The 22,049-nt window shown below is 43.2% G+C and overlaps 2 protein-coding genes across 3 annotated transcripts; one reads left to right on the top strand and one right to left on the bottom strand.

The window, feature by feature from the left end:
* Positions 1-1,223: 1,223 nt before the first annotated feature.
* Positions 1,224-6,505, bottom strand: m6pr (mannose-6-phosphate receptor (cation dependent)). The gene is made up of 7 exons (XM_076738080.1): positions 6,170-6,505; positions 5,283-5,455; positions 4,910-5,076; positions 4,459-4,568; positions 4,162-4,292; positions 3,186-3,312; positions 1,224-3,084 (listed from the first exon to the last, which is right to left on the bottom strand). Exons 1-7 carry the CDS (start codon positions 6,173-6,175, stop codon positions 2,962-2,964), a joined length of 837 nt encoding a protein of 278 aa, XP_076594195.1. The 5' UTR covers positions 6,176-6,505; the 3' UTR covers positions 1,224-2,961.
* A 3,369-nt stretch (positions 6,506-9,874) lies between these two features.
* Positions 9,875-22,012, top strand: arhgef5 (Rho guanine nucleotide exchange factor (GEF) 5). 2 transcript variants are annotated; one of them, XM_076738151.1, is made up of 15 exons: positions 9,875-9,989; positions 10,562-14,407; positions 15,145-15,190; positions 15,511-15,560; positions 16,345-16,709; positions 17,711-17,871; positions 18,025-18,177; positions 18,360-18,489; positions 18,662-18,736; positions 18,858-18,947; positions 19,675-19,817; positions 19,991-20,134; positions 20,221-20,291; positions 21,043-21,147; positions 21,270-22,012. In XM_076738151.1, the coding sequence occupies exons 2-15, from the start codon at positions 10,582-10,584 to the stop codon at positions 21,410-21,412; spliced, it is 5,502 nt and encodes a 1,833-aa protein (XP_076594266.1). In that variant the 5' UTR covers positions 9,875-9,989; positions 10,562-10,581; the 3' UTR covers positions 21,413-22,012. The 2 variants fall into 2 exon arrangements, with proteins under 2 accessions (XP_076594266.1, XP_076594267.1); XM_076738152.1 differs by having other exon boundaries at positions 10,562-13,723; positions 21,270-22,010.
* The last annotated feature ends 37 nt before the right edge of the window (positions 22,013-22,049 follow it).

Genomic DNA, 22,049 nt, shown 5'->3' with positions numbered 1-22,049 from the left:
GATGGTGCGAGCTCACGCGCGCTGAGAGGGCTGATGGGAAATTTATGCAAATAGCCCTTACGTCATCCAGCCAGGATTGGCCCTGAAGACGAGACAACAAAAGATTTTCTCACAGCTCTGATCCTTGCATTCCTTCCCGAGGATGAGAAGCCCCAGATACCCCAGAGCTCAACCAGGAGCTGTCCACCCCCTGACGACACAAAGACAGACAGAAATGTCTGTCCACAACTCATTCAGCTCCGCTTCAGGATGAGTCAGAAAGCGTCTGCAGTTCCGCAGACTCGCCACCAGGTGTCGGTCTATGAACAGTCTGTGGAGAGGAGCGCTGTTGTTGCCGCCCTTCTCCTCCTCTTCGTCCAATCATCGACAAGCATTTGTTCTTTTGAATGTTCACTGATGAATCACTGAAGCCTCGCGCGTCATCGAGGAAATCTCTACATTTCTGCAGAAGTTGCGAGTTCACAGTGAGATTTTGGCGGTGGCGGCGGAGGCAGCGGCGGGGGTGTGTCTGATAAATGACACATAAATTCGTACGAATAAAAATATTCATTTAATTCAGCGTTTCTTAGTGCAGGTGTGTGTGTGTGTGTGTGTGTGTGTGTGTGTGTGTGTGTGTGTGTGTGTGTGTGTGTGTGTGTGTGTGTGTGTGTGTGCCAGTGAATTACTCACGTTGTGGGGACAGAAATCTGTTTACACAGTCACATGTGGGACAAAATACAGGTCTCCACAATTTAAATCCTTACATTTTAGGGTAAAGACTGAGGATAGGGGTATGGGTTAGGTTAGGTATAGGGTTAGGCAAACAGTGGTTATGGTTAGGGATAGGGTTAGGGTAAGTCTCCAGGAAACCAACCAGGGGCTATTACTCGCCCACAAGACTGCAGGTTTGTCTTTGACCCCATAACTTTATTTATTACCTCACAATGAAGACTGGGTACACTAAATGAAACATAAATATGAAGATAGTGTAGGTGTGTGCTGTTGAAGTGAAGTGTAATGTGTCATTTGTAATTGTCATACTCATGTTTCTTCTCTATTTACCAGTTAAGTCATTATCTGAATCAAATTTCTTGGCAAATTTGCTTTCAGCCTTTAGGCTTGGAAAAACCACAGAAAAAAACCTGCTAAACCTGCTTCTTTTTCCTGAAACGGCTACTAACGCTTACAAGGACGATTGAACGTAACCATTACATTGACTCATATATGAATTCTGAATAAAAATGTGTTGTGCATGAAATGTTTTTATTAAAACATTTTTACATCCATTAAATCTCCAAAGAAGAGTGCACTTGGGTGTGTATGGAGTTCACCACTACAATGGGCATACATAAACTTCTTTCATATTTTATTTTTGATGGAACCAGAAAACAAACCAAAAAAGTTTGTGGCTTGAAATCATCTTTGAAACAAACAAGCTATTATATCTAATGGGAGCTCAGTTCACTACAAACACAGGTGTGACCATTTCCAGCAGATTGTTTCCAGGAGTCTGCTGAACTAAGGACAGAAATGTCAGCTGTAGTGAACACAAAAAGGAAGTGATAGAAACAAAACAAAATAAACACAAGTGTTCAAACTGACAATAATACAGTAACTGGATTCACATCATCTTTCCATCAAAGTCAAAAATCCTGCTTTAATACTTCGCAGTAACTATTTGAAATTTCTAAAAAACATTACAAACCTCATTCCTGATATCATCAGAGCTGTAACATTTTTACAACAATATAGAAAATTAAGTGCTTTCACTGCTGCTATATCTGTCTAAAGGAGCAATGCATCAAGCATGAAGCGGCCTTTAATATTTGGTCAAAGTACAATCTACTCTTGCCAAGCAGTGCATCTGGCGTTTGGGTCGGCTTTATTATGACAGATCAGTTTACTCGTTATAATATTCATTATTCAATAGTTTTGTGATGATCAACATTGGTCTTTTACTGTGACAGTTCACTTATTCTATGAAAATACAGTATACTATATATATGACATATTTTTTGAAATCATACATTTTTAATAGCGGAATTCATACACTAATCTCTTTTTAATGCCCATCACTGTATACTAGCATAATGAGCAAAAGTTGGTCATTTGAGATCTAATTCAATTTTTAATTGAGTTGAATGCTTCGCTTTGGACACCAAATTTGTAAGTTCAATTCACTTCAATTTAATTTAGAATTGTTCACTTTTCTTATAGCAAAAACTAACATGCTCAGATTTCTCTCAGGAAGTTGGTAATACGAACTATTTTAGGGACATATTAACATTGATGTAGAAGCTTTCCCCTTTAATGTGGGAGAAAGGGAAATGCCCCATTAAAAACCAAACTCAGTCAAGCTATCGTTTTTGCAGTGCGTCACAGTACTTAAAATTAAACAATGACATTCTCATATTACGTCTCCAACTTTCCAAAGAACGCATAAACTGATTAAAGCCAAATGACATGAGCAAAAGCACCAGCATGTTTTATAACGTGTCAGAGCACAACCAAGATCCCAGGAAGAACAGCTTGCTGCAACCTGCATCAACTTCAGACAACAATCAGTAGCTAAGCACAACAATATGAACAATATGTTATTAAGTTTAAATCATGGAGAAATCCAACTTCTTAATGTATCCCCTTTGTGCCAGATTTTCATTGAAGAATGGCTCGTTACTTTGCAATCTTGTAATGAATCACTCATTTGTTTGACATCAAACAGCTGAATGAAATGTATGGGGGAGGGAGAGGAGACAGGTCTGTCAGCCCTATGAGTAATATGCCCTCTTTAGTGACAAGCAGATCACACAATAGTTGCCTTAGACACAAGTCTGGAATAAACACACATAGTGTCAACAGGTCCTAACCTAAACCAGTACAAGAAAAACAAGACTTGTGTCTAAAAGCAACTTTGTCTGACCTTTGAAAGACTAAACTGTGTCACGCAGTGAAACTTTCTGTCCCACTTCTGACATATTTAGGTCACATAGGTAGTAAGTGGTCATCTCTCTCCTCTGGCTCTTCTTCTAAAGGTTCAGCAACCACTCCTCTGTACGCCGGGGCCTCGTCACGATTTCGTGACCGGCACACAAAGTCACATCCATCCTGTAAGGGAGGCAGGGGAAAGTTATGAACGTCATGATATTCCCAAAGAGTCACGAGACTGATCTTTTAATGACGTTATATATCGACTGCTCTTGTCTTACCGCTGTCAGATTGCCAAACTCCACCCAAAAGGCATAATTTGGGAATTGCTCCATCCCTTTGGCTCCGACAATCAGTCGCTGGTAGAGGAAACCTCCAATGAGGTAAACAGCCAGAAGACAGATCGCACTGAAAGAAGAGAAGTCTTATGATCACTGACTGTTTATGATATTAGACGCTTTAAAGGATCCAGTGTGTAGGATTTAGTGTCATCTAGTGGTGTGGTGGCAGACTACACCCAATTAAATACTCCCTTTAAAAGCATGTGGGATAACCTACGGCAGCCCTTGGGTAAGGTAGAGCCAGAATGTTTTGTCCATTCTGGGTTACTGTAGAAACATGGTGGCTCATTCTAAGCTAATGAAAACAGAATGATTCCTAGGCTACATCCACACTAATGTGTTTTCGTTTTAAAACTCATATTTCTTCCTACATTTGCACCTAGCGTCCTCACTACTCTGATGTCCTAGAGACTTAAGGAAATGCTGCTGACCCCATTTTAGTTTGAAAACTTCTAGATTGCATTGCAGTCTCGACAGGTGGGAGGAGACACTTTTGGAAACGATGACAAAGACACCCACAACTGCCTCCTGATTTGTAAGGTTCCTATCACATGACCCTTTTCCAGCAGAGATTAAACAACATCAGCCCGTATATATCCATGATATCATGCTACCACTGCCTAGATAGGTAAGAGGCAGACACCAAACACTGGCACACGTGACTGCCGTTTTTAGATGTGTTTGTTTAGACAGAGATGATTTCTTCTAAAAAGCTCATCTGGAGGGAGACCATGGACAGAAAATGTTTATCAGTTTGGATCTAGCCTTAGTTTCAGGTGATAATACACTAATCAAAACATAAATCTGAATATTGTATTACAATCCTGCCAGTAGATCCTCCTAAATCCTCCCCACTTGTCCTTTAATCAAGGGTGAGGTTAGGGTCTTTGAGTCATTAGAGACTGTCTATACGTACATGATGAGTATTATGGAGCCAGTGCTGAGCTTGGACTGAATAAGTGGGCACACTGCACTGGAGTCCATCTCAAACAGGTAGAAACAGTCCTGCTCCCTGTCCCTGTCCTCCAGCACCACCTCCAGCGGACCCTGGGAGTGCGATGGAGAGAGACAAAGGTAAACACAAGGCAACACAGAGTAAGGGAAAGAGAAAGGGTGCTAGATCACACATGAAACAGGAGAAACATCAGGCCATGTTCAGACCTGTGTGATTCAGTCACGTTTTTCTAGGTAAGTTGTGTACTGGTGATCTTACCGCATCCATATTCCTGTCGCAAGAGATCATGACAATGGCTTTCCTCTTCTCCTTGGAGCAGTGGGCATCATATGTGTCGCCGTTTCTGTAGATCAACATCACCCAGTCACCTGCAAGGGCAGTAAAGTATAAAAACAATGCAGACACAACACTCATCTAAAGCACCCTATGAAACTGTTAGTCCCACGTTCAGAGTGAATTCAAGACTGAACAGTAAGGATGTGAAGATTCTCAGTCATCAAGGTCATGTTATCCAAAGAGGGTTGAATCAAAAACAGTTCTTTAGCTATCTTGGGCTTCTTTTGCTCATAGTTTGTCCCAAAACATAATGTAATTCTCCAACCTAAGATCCCACAGATGGTTATCATTCACACACAGGCTGCAAGCATCTGATCAGAGCAAAGTCAGGGTAAATTGGGATGAAATAAAGAAATATTTTCGAGACACTTACTTCCTCCAATGGCCTGTGTTGAATTGTACGATCCAATCACTATTGGTTTACTTTCTTGCTTGCTGTCCAACTGAACAACCCCTGCTCCTGGAACACCCGCTGCATCTCCACACAACTGGAACACATATGTGTAACTCTCTTTTTCTGTTTTGGTCACGACTGAAAAGCTGAGGACAAATCCCAGGAAATAATTAATCATATATAAGAGAGATTGTGAAAAAAACAACACTGAATGGCAAAGAACCATTAGGCTAAATGCTTCTGCTGCATATGCAACTATTGTTGATTTTCTGATTGGTTGCAGGCAATCCAAACACAACCCAATGTCACATCGATGGCACTGAATCTGCAAGTACACAATGGAGTCACTTACTTCTTATGGGCGAGTGGCTCTAGTCGACTGAGGACTTTCCGTTCTGAATCAGACTCAGCAGGCAGTTTGCAGTTCTTGGTGCTGTCACTGGTGTACACCCCACTCCCACACAGGACCAGCTGAACAGCAAGGGTCCACACCAGGAAGGACCCTCCACTCTGACTATGGGCCACCTGACAAAAAAAGAAAAAAAAAAGATAGTTATTTCATTCATCAGCAATTCTTAAGCATAATTATTTAGGGAAATTAGGGTTGGACAATCTGACAATCCTACAATATTTGTATGGACATATTTATATGCATATACTGTGTCTACAAACTACCTACCATTACTGTTAGCTACTGTTTATACTGCAGTAGTATAAATGTGGTGGCATTATGGTAACCAGCCCCTTTAGAGCATGAAAAAAGTGGTCACTTAATCAACTGGCAAAAGATTGATGGATAATTACTTTGATAACAGATGAATAATTCCAGTAACTTTTCAATTGAAGATTTGCTTCCTTTATTTGTTATTATTGAACATCTCCTGTTCACTGTAATCAATTTCAACATGCTTACTTAACTGCTCTCTTAAGAAAAAACCCAACTAGGAGGAAACTACCTGTTCAATTCTTGGGGGAAAAAAAAAAAAAAGTATTTTAAGTGTGGGCTATAATATGTACGGACAGAAAAAACGAAGATCCATGTCTGCTGCTCATGTAATTGGGAAACTGAGTTGTGTAACCTCTATCTTTAAGCCTTCACTAAATATACAGCATGTGCATGCAAAATGTCTGTTCATCTCCGCACGAGGAAAGAAGTTTTCCTGAGGAAACACAGCCAGTTGAAAATATCTCTCTGAACAGCTTGACAGAGTGCAACTTTTGGCTTTATTGTGCACCTACCTTCATGACTTCTTCTACTGTAAATGAGCGTGAAAAGCTTCTTTGTTCGTTACAGTTTAACAGTCAAACTGACAGTAGTTTAAAAACGTAGCCAGTGGATGATGGAGTGAGCTTCCTCACGCTAACATCGCTTCCTGGTTTACTTATTCAACAGCTGTTCTTTTGTAACGCAGATATAACAAAGTAAATTTGCGTGTAGTCGGAAGTTTTAAATAAACGTTGCTAGCTGTACACCTTTCTGTCCTGGATAATAAGCACGCTTTTCCTCAAAATGTGTGAAGTGTCATCCTAGAGGCTAACAAAGCTACTGACAGGAACGTAGCGTAGTGCGGAAGTGAAACTAAACACACACGCGCATGTGACTGTCCGAATGAAGCGCGACCAATGAGCGGCAGTTGAATCGTCACGCGCACAAATCATGTGACCTGCGACGTTTAGATGAGTTGCAAAGAGGAAAAGCTCAAACATGTCATGTCTAGTTTATTCAGTGTGTGTCTTGAAACTTAGTACCGCTGTCAATGCTGCACAAACCACTATACCTGCTTAATCACCATTTGACAAGATGAACCTCCTGATTCACCCAGTTTTTTTTTTAATCCAAGTAAATACAGTATTTTAAAAGTGACACAGAATTTTATTTTATTTTTCATAAAAACTTCTGTTTCCTCATACCAACATGTTACCATGTTACCCACTTTGAACATTATGGTGTTAGTATGCTACCATTTTCTATTATTTGTTCATAAACCAAAGTACTGGAAAAAAAAAAAAAAAATTTAGATATTTGCTGAGCAGTAAAGGAATCACTAAATTTATCAAAATTGATCCCTTGGGGAGATCAATTCTATAGCAATCTGGCAAGCTATCCAGTAAATTTTGAGGTCTTTCACTCAAAACCACAAATGTCACCCATGTGGTGGCGCTAGAGGAAACGTCAGGAGCTCGCCAAAGACAGTGTCTGGGGGTAATGAATGTTTGTACAAAATGTGCCAATCCAACAAGTAGGTGTTGATATATTTCTCAAGATAACTGAAAATCACCTAAGTCAGTGGGATTCATCCTCTGGGGACCATGGATATATGTACAAACTTCTAGGACAATCCATTTAATAGATGTTGAGATATTTCAGTCTATATCAAAGTAGTATTATGCAATACAGTTTCAGAGGGCCACAAATTGCAAATGCAGCAACCATTGTATTTTTAAAAAAGAGAGGTCAAATTATGGCTTACGGTGAACTTGAAGTGCAAGGTGATTGTTCTAGTTGTCACTTGTATATATTTCTTCGTCATAATTAATTTATTGATGTTTGACTTGGAGTGATTATCTGGTTGATAATGTAGGGATTGGTGTTAAAGCAATTTTTGTAATGACATATCACATGAACTCCTTTGTCTGTACTCTATTTGGGGACTTTGACTATGTGTAATACTTGACTTTGTATATATAGCTGTGATTTAGTTTCTCTCTAAACCGACTAAAGTAAACTACAGGATCCAAAATGACCATAAAGTTGATTCAGCACCTCTCTAAAATACTTCTTAACAAAAACAAAACATTCTCATCTTCGTGGAGGTCGGATTTATTGCAGGGCTGTTATGTTGTACTGCATTAGTTTTATTAAAGATTTCCTGGAAAATGGCAGCAACTGAGTACATTTTGTCACTGAAATTGCATGATAATGTGTAATCATCTATTTGAGAAAGACTGGTTGTTAAAATAATGTTCTTAGAAAATATATGTGTGTATTTGACTGCATGTAAAACTGTGTGTGTAGAACACGTTGCTCTGGTATGAATTAAATGTTTAGGCAGATATATTTATGGTAAACCTTACGAAGTAGAGTACCAGTATGTCCAGTTTACTGTTTCAATAGCAGCAGCATTTCCCAGTTACATTAGCAACCACACATGGCTCCACCAAGCTCGTTTATACAGTCGCCTGAACCTCATCCTGCCAACTTCAGTTTATCATGAATCTGAATACAAGGCAGCCTTTAACCTGTTAGGAGTTTGATTGATTGATTTCCCTGAAACATTGCCCCATTCTTCTAATCCAAACCTAATTTGTAAAAATCTAAAAGCACTGTTTAAAATGATAAGATTTACGGTGATAAACAATCCTCAGGAGTGTGTGTGTGTTTGCTCAGTGAATTTATGCTCTGTTCTATTTAATTTACCTTTGGGAGGAAACAGCTGAAAAATATCCAGCGATTCATAGTTCGTACTGGGATTAACTGGCGGATTTTGTTACCTTTAGACAGAGCCGTGCTACCTGTTTCTAAGATGAACAACTGCTGGCTGTAGCTTCATATTACCGTGCAGACATGAGAGTGGTGTCAATTTTCTTGTATTTCTCAGCATGTTGAACTATTCCTTTAAACAAAGAGTGGCCTTACATCTAGTAGTACACCTAGCTAAAACTGATGCCCTCATTGATATAAATGGAGCAGGAAAAATATCTCAAATATAAGCAGCACCACAAGTTACAGTCTACAAAATAACCACAAAACTAAGTATAACCCTCATGACGGCAGGATTTGTTGCAGAAGTGTGTTATTAGACTCCATTGGCTTTAAAGGTCCTGTATTGTGAAAAACTCACTTTTTCAAAGGATTTGGGGTGTTATTTTGGGTCTCTGGTGCTGCCACACGCATGCAAAGTGTGAAATAAATTAGGTGTGATTAGTGTGGAATAAACAAAATTAGGTGTACCAAATAAACTGGCTGCTTGAGATTCAAAATTGCTAAATGTATTCATCTGAATTATAAAGGTCTTCATCCAAATTAAGTACAAATCCGAACGACAAAGTGGTTAAATGTACATAAATAAGTAAAACTGCAGTGAAGTCAAACATGAGTAGTGAACGTGAGGCCTGGGTCTTATTGCCTTTAAATGGTCATGTTAATGACATGGACCTTTCTCTCAGGCCACTTCAACACAGTAAAACCGTCACTGTTGAACAAATGATTCACAGATCAGCCGTGTAATGCCCCTCCCTTGGTTTCCTCCTCTGTGATTGCTTAATCTTATTATTTTTTTTTTTAATCATGAGGAAGAGCGTGCGTTTCATCTTTCTCTCCCTTATTAACTACCTCTCTGGGGATTGTTGGGAAGTTTTTATTGTGCTCAGCGAGCTTTGTGTGCTCTCATTCCTCACTCTCTGTCTCCCCTCCCCCAGCTCTCCCTTGTGTTATCGCAGCCTTTACCTTACCTGGCTGTGTCTGTTGTGCAGACACACCCGGCTGCTTCATGTCAACCAATCGCTGCTCCAAAGGCAGAGACACCAAGGAGGTGTACTTCCTGTGTTTCAGCGAGAGAGGAATGGGGCAGGAGAGAGGAGAGAGTTATGTACTTTTATTTTGCCAGGGGGTGTCCACACAGGCGATCATGTCGGCAGTAGAGAGGAGGGAAAAGAACTGAAGTAGTGGACAGACTTTAGTTTGATTTATTGGAGGTCTCCTGGTTCAGCAACAGCAACTGAGAAGACAAGACAGAGAAAAGGAGGAGGGGAAAGATAAGTGTCAATCTGTTGAGACTTGTTTGGGAATTTGAGGAAGGAGGGGAGGTGGAGAGAGAAGGCAGCAAGAGGGAAAAGCAAGGAGAGCTCAGGCGTAAACATTACGTTTTTCACAAGAGTTGAAGTATTGAGAGGAAAAGATAGACACTGAGTTATCTGAAGAAAAGGAGGACGTTTGGTGTGTTTCCTAGACAATGTGAATACAAGGAGTGAATTCTTCTGTGTTGTGCAATCCCATGCGTCTGAGCTGAGCTGGACCCGAGGGGGGAGACCACAGACCTCCCCAGGATACTACATTCAGGTGAGTTGCTTTACCATTTTTCACGGATTTCAGATGAACACTTCAGTAACTTCTGCTTCTGGTTTGGATGCAGATTAAGGTCTGGCTTAGTTGTGGCTTACTTGTTACATGCCTTGCCTATGTGTCACAGGCCCTCGCTTTCTCAAAGACGTCTTTTGGTATGTGGTGCCTTGCAGGACTGTGCTGCATTCTTAGACGACTGTAAGAGGGTGTCACCTTTTCTTAGGCCCGCATGTCCCTTTCTTACTGTAAAGTTACTATACAAACAGACATGCTGAGAATGTCACGCAGCTTTTAGCTTCAAAGTACAAGTGCAGCAATTCAGCATGTATGACAAAACAGAATAACAGGCTGAAAACGCAGCTACCTTTGTGCAGCTGCCCTGTTTTTCAAAGGTACAGTAGCTGCAGCATTTGTGTATAAGTATAGTTTTCCACACTAATCTTACTAAACTCTGTGATATTGAGTAACTATGCTTAATTTGACCTGCATATCTGGGATTTGTCCCTGAAAATGGCTTGACTGGTAATGTTTGATTTCTAACTCATGATGGTCGTGTTACTGTCTTTTAGGTTCTCCAAATTATGATACTATGGGGACCAAAAGGCCCAGCTGCACCCTCTTTGACACTTTATCTAACGTAAACACATCTGACCGCAAGCTTCAGCCAGGTGGAAAAGTCTCCCGGGATCCAAGTCCGAGGCCAGCGATGACTGCCCAGTCGGATCGAGAGAGAGACGGCAACCGAGACGAAGACTGGAGGAGAGACAGAGAAACAGACAAAGTTAGAGACAGAGCGAGATACAAAGATATGGACCCACGGGAGAGATACTATGAAAGAGACAGAGCTCCTGCACCCCGGCCCAGAGAGGGAGAAAGAGAGTGGAGGGACAGAGAGAGGAGGCAAGGAGATGACAGGAGCAAAAATGGGAGGCCGCTGTCAAATGTAGAGAAGGAGATTGAGAGAGAGGTACAGAGGGGGGCGAAGAAAGGTGACACATTTCCCAGAATGAGAAAGAGCAGCCCAGATCGGGGCAGAAGGATGACGGCCACGACTGAGATGGCTGAAGAGAGACGAGAAAGGAGGCAGAGAGACAGGCCGAAAAGAGTGGAGGCAGATGAGTGGGAGAGAGAAAGAGAGAGGGCACGGCAGAGAGACAGGCACAGAGAGAGGGAAAGAGATGAGATCAGGGCAAAGGAAGAGGGGAGAAACACTGGACGAAGACCTGTAGAAGAAGAGAAATCACGTCATAGGGAAAGATATCAGGAGTCTGATGTTGGCTTTCAAGACAGGAGAAGAGAAGTGGGTGATTCGTGGGACAGGAGAGAGAGGGATGCAGGGAGAAAGAGAGAAAAGCCAAGGCTTGACACAGGAAACAGGGAGGTCAGAGTGTCTTCTCCACACAGAAGAAGAGACAGAGACATGTACTCTAATGAGAAGGAGAGGGAAAAGGCGCAGAGGAGAGAAGGATGGAGGGACACCAGGAGCGAGGGAGACAGCGACGAAAGAGAGCTGAGGAGGGAGAGACAGAGAGAGGAGTTGACATATCAACACAGTAGAAGTGAGGGGGAGAACATGGGCAAAACAGAGAGGGAGAGAGCTCGAGATAGGCAAGGATACAGGGAGGAGGACAGGCAGCCGTACAGAGACAGGGACAGAGAAAGAGAAGAGGATCGATCCAGGAGGAGGGCAGCGGAGAGGGATAGGGAGAGGTACAGAGAGGTCGACAGGAGAGGAGCAAGGGAGGCAGACAGGGAGGGAGAAAGATGGAGGGAAAGTGCAAGAGACACGAGGGATGACAGGAGACAGGATGACAGATACAGAGAGTACGAGGAGAGGAGGGGGAGGGAAACTAAGGAAAGAGAGGCAGATCCTAGGTGGGACGATAAGACAGGCAGAGGGGGCCGATCCCTGAACGAGATGGCTCCCAGGGTGCCGCCACGAGCCCAGAGCAGCGGAGAGTGGAGCACTACTGAAAGTGACAGAGATGTAGAAGAACAGAGAAATCCAAGGAGAGCTGCTGAAAGGAGTCAGAGGGAGCAGAAAAGAAGTGAGAGACAAGAGAGAGACAGAGGAGAGATGGCAGGAGGCGTGCCAGAGCAGAAGAGGATGTGGTTAGAGCCACAGAGGGGCACATATCGGAAAGAAGAGTTTGTAGACAGAGAGAGACACACGAGGGGGGAGGAGAGGAGGAGAGAAGGAGAGAGGGGTATGGAGTCGCAGGCTGAGTGGAGAGGAGAGGAGCAGAGAGTGAAGGAGGAACCTGATGAGAGGTACTCGGACCAAAGCAGTTACAGAGGAAGACATGGGGGAAGAAATGAGTACAGAGGAGACATAGAGAGGGAGTCAGAGGGTGTAAGTGTAGATGCAGAGGAGGTGAGTGAAGGCTGGGGTGAAAGAGATAAAGGAGGGAAGGAACATCTGTCTGGGCATGATGGAGGGATAGAGGGAAGGCGGCGGAGCTGGGATGCAGAGGGAGAGCACATGACAGATAACACAGAGGAGAGTGACAGAGAGGAAGAGGGTGGGAGCGATTACTGGGGCCGCTCCGAGAGCGAAGGAGGAAGTGAGACAGGGTGGAAGCAAGACAGAATGCTGTCAGGAGAAGACGGCTTTGTGACCGTGTCCAGTGGAGGAGATGGAGAGGATGAAAGAGAGGAGGATGAAGAAGAGGAGTTTGAGGACTGCCAGGAGTTCTGGGAAGGTGGAGGTTCATATAATGACCCCCCACCTGTCGCCTTCAAGGGGCATGAGGGAGAGGAGGAGAGGGAAGAGGAATGGACAATGGGAAAGGAGGAGATGGATGATGAAGACAGACAGGGAACGGAAAATCCAAAGTACGTCTTCTGTGTGATTGGGCAAACATTGCCCCGGTCAAAAACCAGTGAGAAGTCACAGTCACAAGTTGATCAGACGAAGGGAGTGGAAAGAGATGACACAAATTTAGAAAGTCATCTTCATTGCAGTGATGACGCCACACGGCAACCTCAGGATGTCCTGCATCCGACACTGAGTAGAAATGATGAATACCCGATCATCACCAACCAGGACACAGAGAGCAAGAGCAGGTGTAACCTGCCCAGAGAAACAATGGGAGAAACAACGGAGGTGAATATCAGGTACAGACTGTCATCAGAGCCTCAAAACACAGAGGCTGGAGAGGAACTCAGGCGCAAAAAGGAGCACCCGTACGCCGAAATAGGGCCGATTAAGAGGGACTCACAGACTGAAAGGCTCCTTGTGAAGTGGAGAGAGAAAAATAAAGATGAGGTGGAAAGAGAGTGGGAACAATCTTCGCCTCTCCCGAGTAATCCCTACACTGATGTTTGTTCTCAGATGAATTTTGAACAACTTGAACCCATCTTGGACGGGATTAAAACTGGAGCGATGAGCCCAGAAGAGGTGGAGGCCATTCGGATCCGAATGAGCGGGGCGTGGAGCATGTCCGAGGAGCCCAAACGGCATTCCCAAGCCCCCCACCTTAAATGGGCCAAAAATGTGGTGCGGGAGATTCTGGGACGCTCAGAGGAACAGTCTTTGGATGAATGTAATGCAGAGGCGCAAGGAGACCAAGGGTTCGACCAGTCCGAGGCGGCAGCGGAGAACGACAGACGACAGCAGGAGGTGGCACAAGAGACTGGAGAGACGGCTGTTGGTCAGTTGGGTACGGACGAACAGCACTCAGAGCCAGAGCTGGAGGACGAAGAGCAGTTGGAGGTGGAGGGATTGAGAGGTATGGGGCAGAGTCAAGCCGACATGCATGCTGACCAGTTCGCAGCTATGCATGGTGACACACCTACATACACTCATGCTGACACACTGTTAGACACAGGAGGGAAGGAGGATCACAGTATGGACAAAGACACTGAGCCCTGTGGTCACCTTCAGGTAGAAAAGGCAGATATAGAGGTGAAAATCAGTGAGAAGGCGGGTGAGGAGGGGAGTTTGTCAGAAATGGAGAAAGAAGCGAGGAGAGAGAAGGAGGTGCAGATGTATTTATCTGTGAGCAACACGCTGTACAAGCCTAGCAGCTGCCCCATTCTTAACTATGAATCTGGGTCTGACATCCTCAAGTCCTCCAGGGAGGGTGAGGGCCAGGAGGCGGAAGACAGAGCGGGTGAAAGTGAAGAAGATAGGCAGGGAGAGGAGCCTGACGAGGAGGGCACTGCAGAGGAGGTGGGGGAGACGAGGGAGGGAGAGGGAACCGAGGTGGACAGCAGACAGGTGGCGGCAGAAGGGAAAGCAGGAGGGGGGGCTGTTAAGAGCAGCTGCAGCTTCCGAGATTTGGGTCCCGAAGCTCGATTTCGAAGAAGGGGGATCCGTAAAACCACTGAAAGAAGAAATGGACAGCATGTAGAAGTGCAAGAAGAGGAAGGTGTTGGAAGGGATCGCAGGACCAGAATATTCTCTACAACAGGTAACGAGAGAAGATGGGAGACGCTGGTTCTCTGCTCAGATCAGTTACAGCCACACGATTACCTTTGGCATCCATGTTTGATTTCTGTCTAGGTTCAAATCAATCAGCATTTTCCATTTTTTTAATCATCTAATCAGGTTGACATATTTGGGCCCAGACTGCGCACAGGGGATAACCTTTGAATGAAGTTAACATTTAATTTTTACACGTGGGAAATTTTAATCACAGATGATCTTTTTGCCATTTCCTTTTTCTGTCCGACAGGTTTTTTGTTTGAATCATTTCGGTTTTACTTCTCACGCACGATCCAATATCAATGGCAGACATCTGCTAATAGACACTCTCAGTGCAGTGATATCAACACAGCGCATTACCTGAAACTGGAAACTGCGTCACAGTGTTGTGGTTGCAGGTAATGGAGGCGGGGATAAGTGGAGGTGGAGGAAGTGAGGGAAAACCAGAGGCACGAGCTTAAAGGCTCGGGTCGATCCTGTTTTGAGACATAACACGAGAAGCATGAGTTCTGGAAACACACTAATCTTTTCTGTAATTCAAGGCTACTAAGTAAACTATTTATTTTATTTATTACCTACTTATTTATTTGTGCATTTTTAGGTGTTTTGTTTCTATTTGTTTACATTCATTGTTGTAGTTCATAGTGAATTCGGGGACACATTGCGCGCGGATAGGTATGCTGTTGTGTAATCTATCAACAAATAGATACTTTTATATTCCAGATGATGAGGATGATCGGAGCAAAAGCTGGGGAGAAGTAGAGCTGAGGTGAGTCAAACAACCACACTTGACATGATAAATAGGACTGTGAACACATGTTCTCAAACAGTAGTGGTAGTGATTGTTTGTTATTGAGTGTACCTGTTATTAAAATCTGCCATAGTTTAGCACTTGGAGGGGCCAAAGCTCTATAGCATTACTGAAATTATTGGGTTTTTTTTGTTTTTTTTTAATTTAATCTATTTCTGTGTACTTAATACAAATGTTCCACACTAAAAGCCCTTTTAGACCGTTTTAGTCAATTGATTTTTATACAGTCTTCACAGTTGTAAGTAAACTGTTGCTGTGATTCTTTCTCGGCACCGTAGGAATGTTTTAGAGACAATCGACAGACGAAAAAGGAACTCCAGGTTTTTCAGTGAGTATCTCTGTTCCACCTTTATGTTTCATTCATTTCATTTCATTCAGGTCAAGTGTTACAGAACGCTCCAGGCTCAGATCAACTCCATGAGAGCCTTTTTTCAAAATGTGCTGTGCGTCTTACTTTTTTTCGTCACTGTCAGTTTTGTTTCAGAGTTAATCTTAAGACTGATTATTAGAAAAATCTGTGTAGGCAGCGCAGTGACGTGGCCTCAGATCATATCTTTGGCTGTGGTCGGGAAATACACGACATGGTTGAGCACTTCCTTTCCGTTTGCGTGATTCATCTCTGTGTTAATACAGGCCCACTAACTGTTTACCTCTTCCTCATTAAGTATTGGCTCAGAATTGAAATGAAATGCACAAAGGAAAGGGAATCTGTGCACAGTTTACTGTTGGCTCACACAGTTACAATATTACATTTTAAACAACCTGAAATGGCCGCGGATACTTGACCTATGATTCACATGGATATTAGGAGAAACGGGACGGGAGTGTGTCTGTGTGTATGTGCTGTATATACGTGTGTCTGTGCGAGTCACAGACAGGTTTCTGCAAGCATTCAGATCTCCTAACTTGAGGGAAACACAGCTGCCTGCTTCGACTTTGCATTCCGACAAGTATGTGTAAAAGGAATGTCAAATGCAAACAAGTCTTCTTGGCTAACGCTGTTCCTGTCTCTGTCTATCTTCTGTCCTTTGCTTCCTGTATTTTCAACCTTCTTTTTCTGTTTCTCCTCTGCCGTCTTTCTTTGTCTGTCTCGCTTCCTCTCTCTCTCCCAGATGCTGCCCAGCTTTACCAGCAGTACAGCGAGGCCGCTCAGAACTTTGAGATCCTTCGCCAGGCCCGCTCCGATGTCATCTCTGTGTGCGAGGACATTACCCCGTCCCCTGCTCCCTCACCTCCTCCTGCCCGCAGACCTCTTCCTCCTCTGCCTCCTGTCCGGCACCCCCACTCCTACACAGGCTCAATCACCAGTGTCAAAAGCTTGCCTCTCCCTGAGCCCCCCAAGCACGAACGCAGGTCTTCCTCCCCACGTCTATCCATCTCTCTCACGCAGTCATCCACGCTGTGGCGGGAGCTGCCGGGGGTCAGGAACAGTGCCGAGCTGGAGGAGCTCACGGAGGACGAGAGGCGACTACAGGAGGTAACATATACTGCACATGCGAAAGCCTAGTCACCATTAAATGCAAAAAGAATGGACAGTGCCTTGGTAAATGTGAGAAACGTTTCAGTGAATGAAACACAAAAAAATTCACACTGAATGAGTGAGCTTTTATTGAAAATTCCACTCTAACCAAAATCATGCGTTTGCACATCTTTGGAAAGCTGCTGGCACAACATTTCCACCTCAATGAAATTCAGGAGAATCCTCCAGGCAACTGGATGCCTGATGGTTATCTGTCACTTTTCCTGCAGCTTTATCTCCTTCATCCAGCTTGTTTGATCTTGCTAAGATTGGAAATTCAGATTAGAGCAACAAAAACTGCTCCATTTATGTACAGTAAATATTAAACGGTGAAAGAGTCAGTGGGAAGGTTTGTGCGTCATTCTCTGTGAAGTCACTAACACAACACTGATTTGTCATTGAAATTTGGAAGAATCTTGCGAGGGTCAATTAAATGCATCACGGAAATGAACTTGTTTTCATGTACATAATGATCAGCCATATTTAAATTATTAGTTAGTGACTTTACTTTGGGCGTCTGTTCACATCAGCAGCTTCTCTGTTGGCGCTGACTTCTGGGAAATGGCATGACGTACATGAATCAGCTTTCCACTGTTGTTACCTCACTCCTCAAGCTACTAAAATCACTCAAAATATTCTGACTTGCCACATCTTAGAATAACCCTCCCACTGATCCACTTCTCATTGGCAGAAGAGTGTCTCTTGCCAGACAGTGTGGTTGCATAAACGTGTTGTGTTTCTCCCTTCTAAATCGTAAAGCAGACATGTGTCTTAGCTGGAAAACTTCTGCTCATTGTGAAATCTTCCTCCTTAGTTAGTCACATCCTTGAGAACTGACAAACCTCTGTTTATTACCTACAATTTACTGTCTCGCTCTCGCTCGTCTTGAGTCTCTTGCTCAATGTTTTAATCTTTTCTAATGTATCTCACTTTGTTTTTTTGTTTTTTTTGCCCTCCAGGTGAGGTTTGAGGTGGTGACCTCAGAGGCCTCCTACTGCCGGAGTTTGGACATTGTTGTCGAACACTTTGTCAAATCCAAACAGCTGGGGGTGCTGTTGACCACTCAGGACAGGAACTGGCTGTTTTCCCGCCTGGCGGATGTTCGTGCCATCAGCCACAGGTCAGTTCTTTATCCACCTGAATGCAGTCTACATTCACATGCACTCAGATTGTTAAGATCTGACATGAAATGTACATGAAGTGACTATCAAACCTGTTTGTGTAACAAATCTGCCAGAGAAATAAGCTCAAAAGACTTCTCTGTGATTTATAGTTTTTTATCAAAGCTGGAGGAGCGGGTGGAATCAGACATCATGCACTTCACCGTGTGTGATATCATCGCTCGGCAATGTCAGCGCTTCAAAATGGTTTATGTGCCCTACCTCACCAACCAGTCCTATCAGGATGCCACCTACCAGAGACTCATGTAAGCCACTCTTGTGATTTCTCTGCTGGATCCAGAGAGAACCAAAGCACTATATACTCTCTGTGAAACTTGCTTACTTATCAAATTTTGGGGCGTGAAAATGATTTCCAGTTCATGAAAACTTCAGCTGCTGTCGGCATTCTTTCATCTGTTGTTACATTCAGTTTCTCTTTTTCTCACAGGAATGAGAATCCAGGATTCAAGCGGATTGTGGAGAAATTGGAGAGAAGTCCCGTCTGTCAGAGGCTTCCTCTTCGTTCCTTCCTTGTCCTTCCTTTCCAAAGGATCACGAGACTTAAGCTGCTGGTTCAGGTGTGTGTGTGTGTGTGCGTGTGTGTGTGTGTGTGTGTGTGTGTGTGTGTGTGTGTATGTGTATGTGTGCGCGTGTGTGTGTGTGTGGCCTCTCTCAAACAGCAAAGGTTGATGGTTCAAAACATGTTCGATCCTGTACCCTTTATCTCACATACACACCATTTCTCTCCAGAACATTGTGAAGAGAACAACTCCTGGTACTGCGGAGTCGACTCAGGCCATCAAAGCTATGAAACTTCTGGAGAAGGTACAGCAACGTCCCCTTTTCACTGTCCATTAAGGCAGGATAGCAGTGATATAGCTGAAAAATGTCCTGGTTAGCCTCTTGGTGACAAACCTCTCTTTTTATTCATTCCTCCCTCCTCAAGTTGATTCAAGAGAGTAATGACAGCATCACTCAGATGAAAAGCATCGAGTCGCTGGTCTCCCTCAGTGCGAAGGTGGACTTTGAGTGCAGGGTAAGTAACCACTACAAGATGAGATGGGAGAAAATCAATGAGATCACATTATGATGATTTGACCATAACTTGTTATTGTTTTCCAAAGCCTAATTTGAAAACTAACAAAATAAAATGTTGACGGTTCTGTTTTGTGTTGTGTCATGAGATTAATTTCACCCATATTTTCCAGCATTAATGAGAAAAATTGCCTGTGTTTGTAGTGATGTTTATGGAATCTACAGCAAAATAAATAATGTGACACAATGATCTTAACTCAAGGTCCACTTCCTAGCTTTCAAGTCAGGGTCTTCATCAGTGGAGGGAGTTAAATCTGAGAAGTGGGCTTTTACATGTACAATAAATGAACTTAACATTATTTGACTGCAGCTTAGGAGTATGGCGGAACCTGTGGCATCGTAAGTGCATCGACAGTGTTTGTGTAATTACTCTCACTGCCAGAGGGGGAGACAAAACTTCTATGCTGCCAGTTAACCCAGTTGTTACGGGGATGGCTCAGTTGGCATCCCCTGATCTACAGTCAGGTGGTTGTATATATAGGACAAATATGTAAGTGACCATGAGATGTAGCTGAAAGCCCCAGAAAAAGCTTGTAAGTGGACCTTGATTTATGATTGTTTTGTCAAACTGCTGTTTCTATTGTGAACAATTAGCTTCCCAGCTCAAAAATGATAACATGCTAACATTACTGGCTTTTGCCAATCTGTTTTCTGTGTGTGTTTTACAGACTCTTCCTCTGATCAGTCAGTCTCGGAGGCTGGTGCGGGAAGGGCCGATCACTGAGCTGATGGATTTCTCTCTAAAGGACACAGAGAGGAATATTTATTTGCACCTATTCAATGACTACTTGCTACTTTCACTACAAAAAGAGTGAGTCAACGAACATGATTTGTAATGTTACAATAAGCCGTTCCCAACTGGCTCATTACCGTTTGCTACACCCTGTTTTCCTTCATATCGCCGTCTTTTATCATCCCTGTGATCTCATCACATTATTTCCTTCCATCAACTCATTTCTCTGTTGTGCCGTCTGCTGCTTCCAGAGGAGGAAGGTTCACAGTAATCGACCACTCCCCTGTATCAGACCTGCGTGTAGAGAACTGCCGAGTCAAACTTCACTCCCTCCAGAAGAACCTGTTCCGGCTGCACATGTCGCACAAAGCCCTGCTGCTGCGGACTGACACACAGTAAGAGAATGAGGCCATTGCAGGGGAATGTCTGCGTTGGCTGTCACAGTTGCAGAAGATATAATCGTCTTTGTTTGTTCCTCCAGGAGTGATAAGCTACGCTGGATATCCGCTCTTTCAAGGCCACATCCTAAAATAGATTTTTCTGCTGCTCAAGGTGAAGACATTACAAAAAGTTGTTTGAAATCTCTGCCCAGTTCACTCATTCCCCACATCATAAACACAGTCAGTTACTCTATTGTGAGTTGTATATTCAGATTCCGAATGCTGGAAAATTCATCATTGTCTTGCATCCTCAACCACAGTTTCAGTGTTACATGAAAATAAATGTAGTGAAAGAAGGTTCTGTGGAACTTTCAGCAAAAACAGTGTCATGGTATGGTGATACTGCATTTTCTGTTTAACCATACAAATTGTGCATAAATTTGACACATTACATGACACTAGACCTGTCTGTGATAGTGCCAGTTGATAACTAGGTGTCTAAACCTCAATTTCCTGCGCTCTATTGACTAAAGCATTGTTTCCTTATGTAGGAAATACTTACATGCATTTTAGACATGAGAGCAAACAAAAGAGCATTACATAATTTACTTAGACTTAGACAAACTTTATTGTCATTCAGTAGACAGCAAGTGTACACCGAATGAAATTTCGATTGCAACAGGCTCAGCACAGGGTTCAAAATACTTAAAGAGTATGTTAAAGTATGTTAAAATAAACAGTGGAGTATATACAGTATGTGAAATAAACAGTGTGTAGAATAAACAGTAGGAATATTCAGTAAGGTAAAAATAAGCAGCATAAATTTAGACTAAAACACAGTACAGTGCAGTGCAGTTACAGTATTGACCTACTAATATTCGTGACTGTCAACCTGACCTCTCTCTCCTCTTTTCTCCATACAGATTTTCCACAGATGCAGTGTATCCGAGCTTTTGTTGCCCAGCAGCCCGATGAGCTGTCCCTGGAAAAAGCTGATATCATTCTAGTGCACCAACAAAGCAGCGACCGTAAGACCACCGCTCTACCTTTCCCATCATTCCCTTTGCTTGATTGTAGAACTGCCCTGATCCTGCTGTTATTAAAGAATAAACATTTAGTTACTCTATGTTGGATGCTTTCTTCTTCCCAGATTGGGTAGAGGGGACCAGACTGTCTGATCGTCATCGTGGATGGGTGCCCGAGTCCCATTTGGAAACCATAACCAACTCAAGGGTCCGGCAACGCAACCTGTCAGATGCCCTCAAACTGACAACAGCCACAGCTGCTGTTTGACCAGGATGCTTAGAGTGGGACTAAAGTGAGGGACGTCCTGGATGCACCGTAAAGGATAAGTCTCAGTTGTTGGCGTCAAACTGCTGGAAACGGGACTATGGAGATTCAGTGCTTAAGCATTGAATTGTTCACAAGCGTGAAGCAACTGAAATGCTGTAAGATTGCACCTCAATGTAGCATTGGGTCTCCCTTGTTTCACTTGGTGGAACAGTGCATTGCCTTAGAGCAGTGTGTGAAGGCTGAGGCCTGCCAAAAAGACATTAAGGACTATGTGACTCTATTAACTGTTGTCTACAGTACATTACAAACATTGTATGTACTATAATACATCAATAAACTGGTGTTTTAAGAGAAATAGTTTTAAAGGGAAATCACCTTTTTCCAAGAAATCGTTTTTTTGGAAAATGTATTATTATTTGTGTATATTGAACAGAATCTAATGATGATGCACATCCATTAAAAAGTTTACCCCTGCGTGCAGGAGTGCCGACGGGAATCATGCAAAGTGTACAAGGCAGTTCAAAGATGCACAGGGCTTACCCTGTTATAACATTTCAATAAATTCAGATCGGTGGAATAAAATCATTTTTCATTATGTCCATGCCTTCTTGAGAGTGGTCTGTGGCACATTTCCTTC

This window comes from Chaetodon auriga, chromosome 8 (genome assembly GCF_051107435.1).
Source record: "Chaetodon auriga isolate fChaAug3 chromosome 8, fChaAug3.hap1, whole genome shotgun sequence".
Lineage (NCBI taxonomy): Eukaryota > Metazoa > Chordata > Actinopteri > Chaetodontiformes > Chaetodontidae > Chaetodon > Chaetodon auriga.
This window is presented reverse-complemented; position numbering and strand designations above follow the sequence as displayed.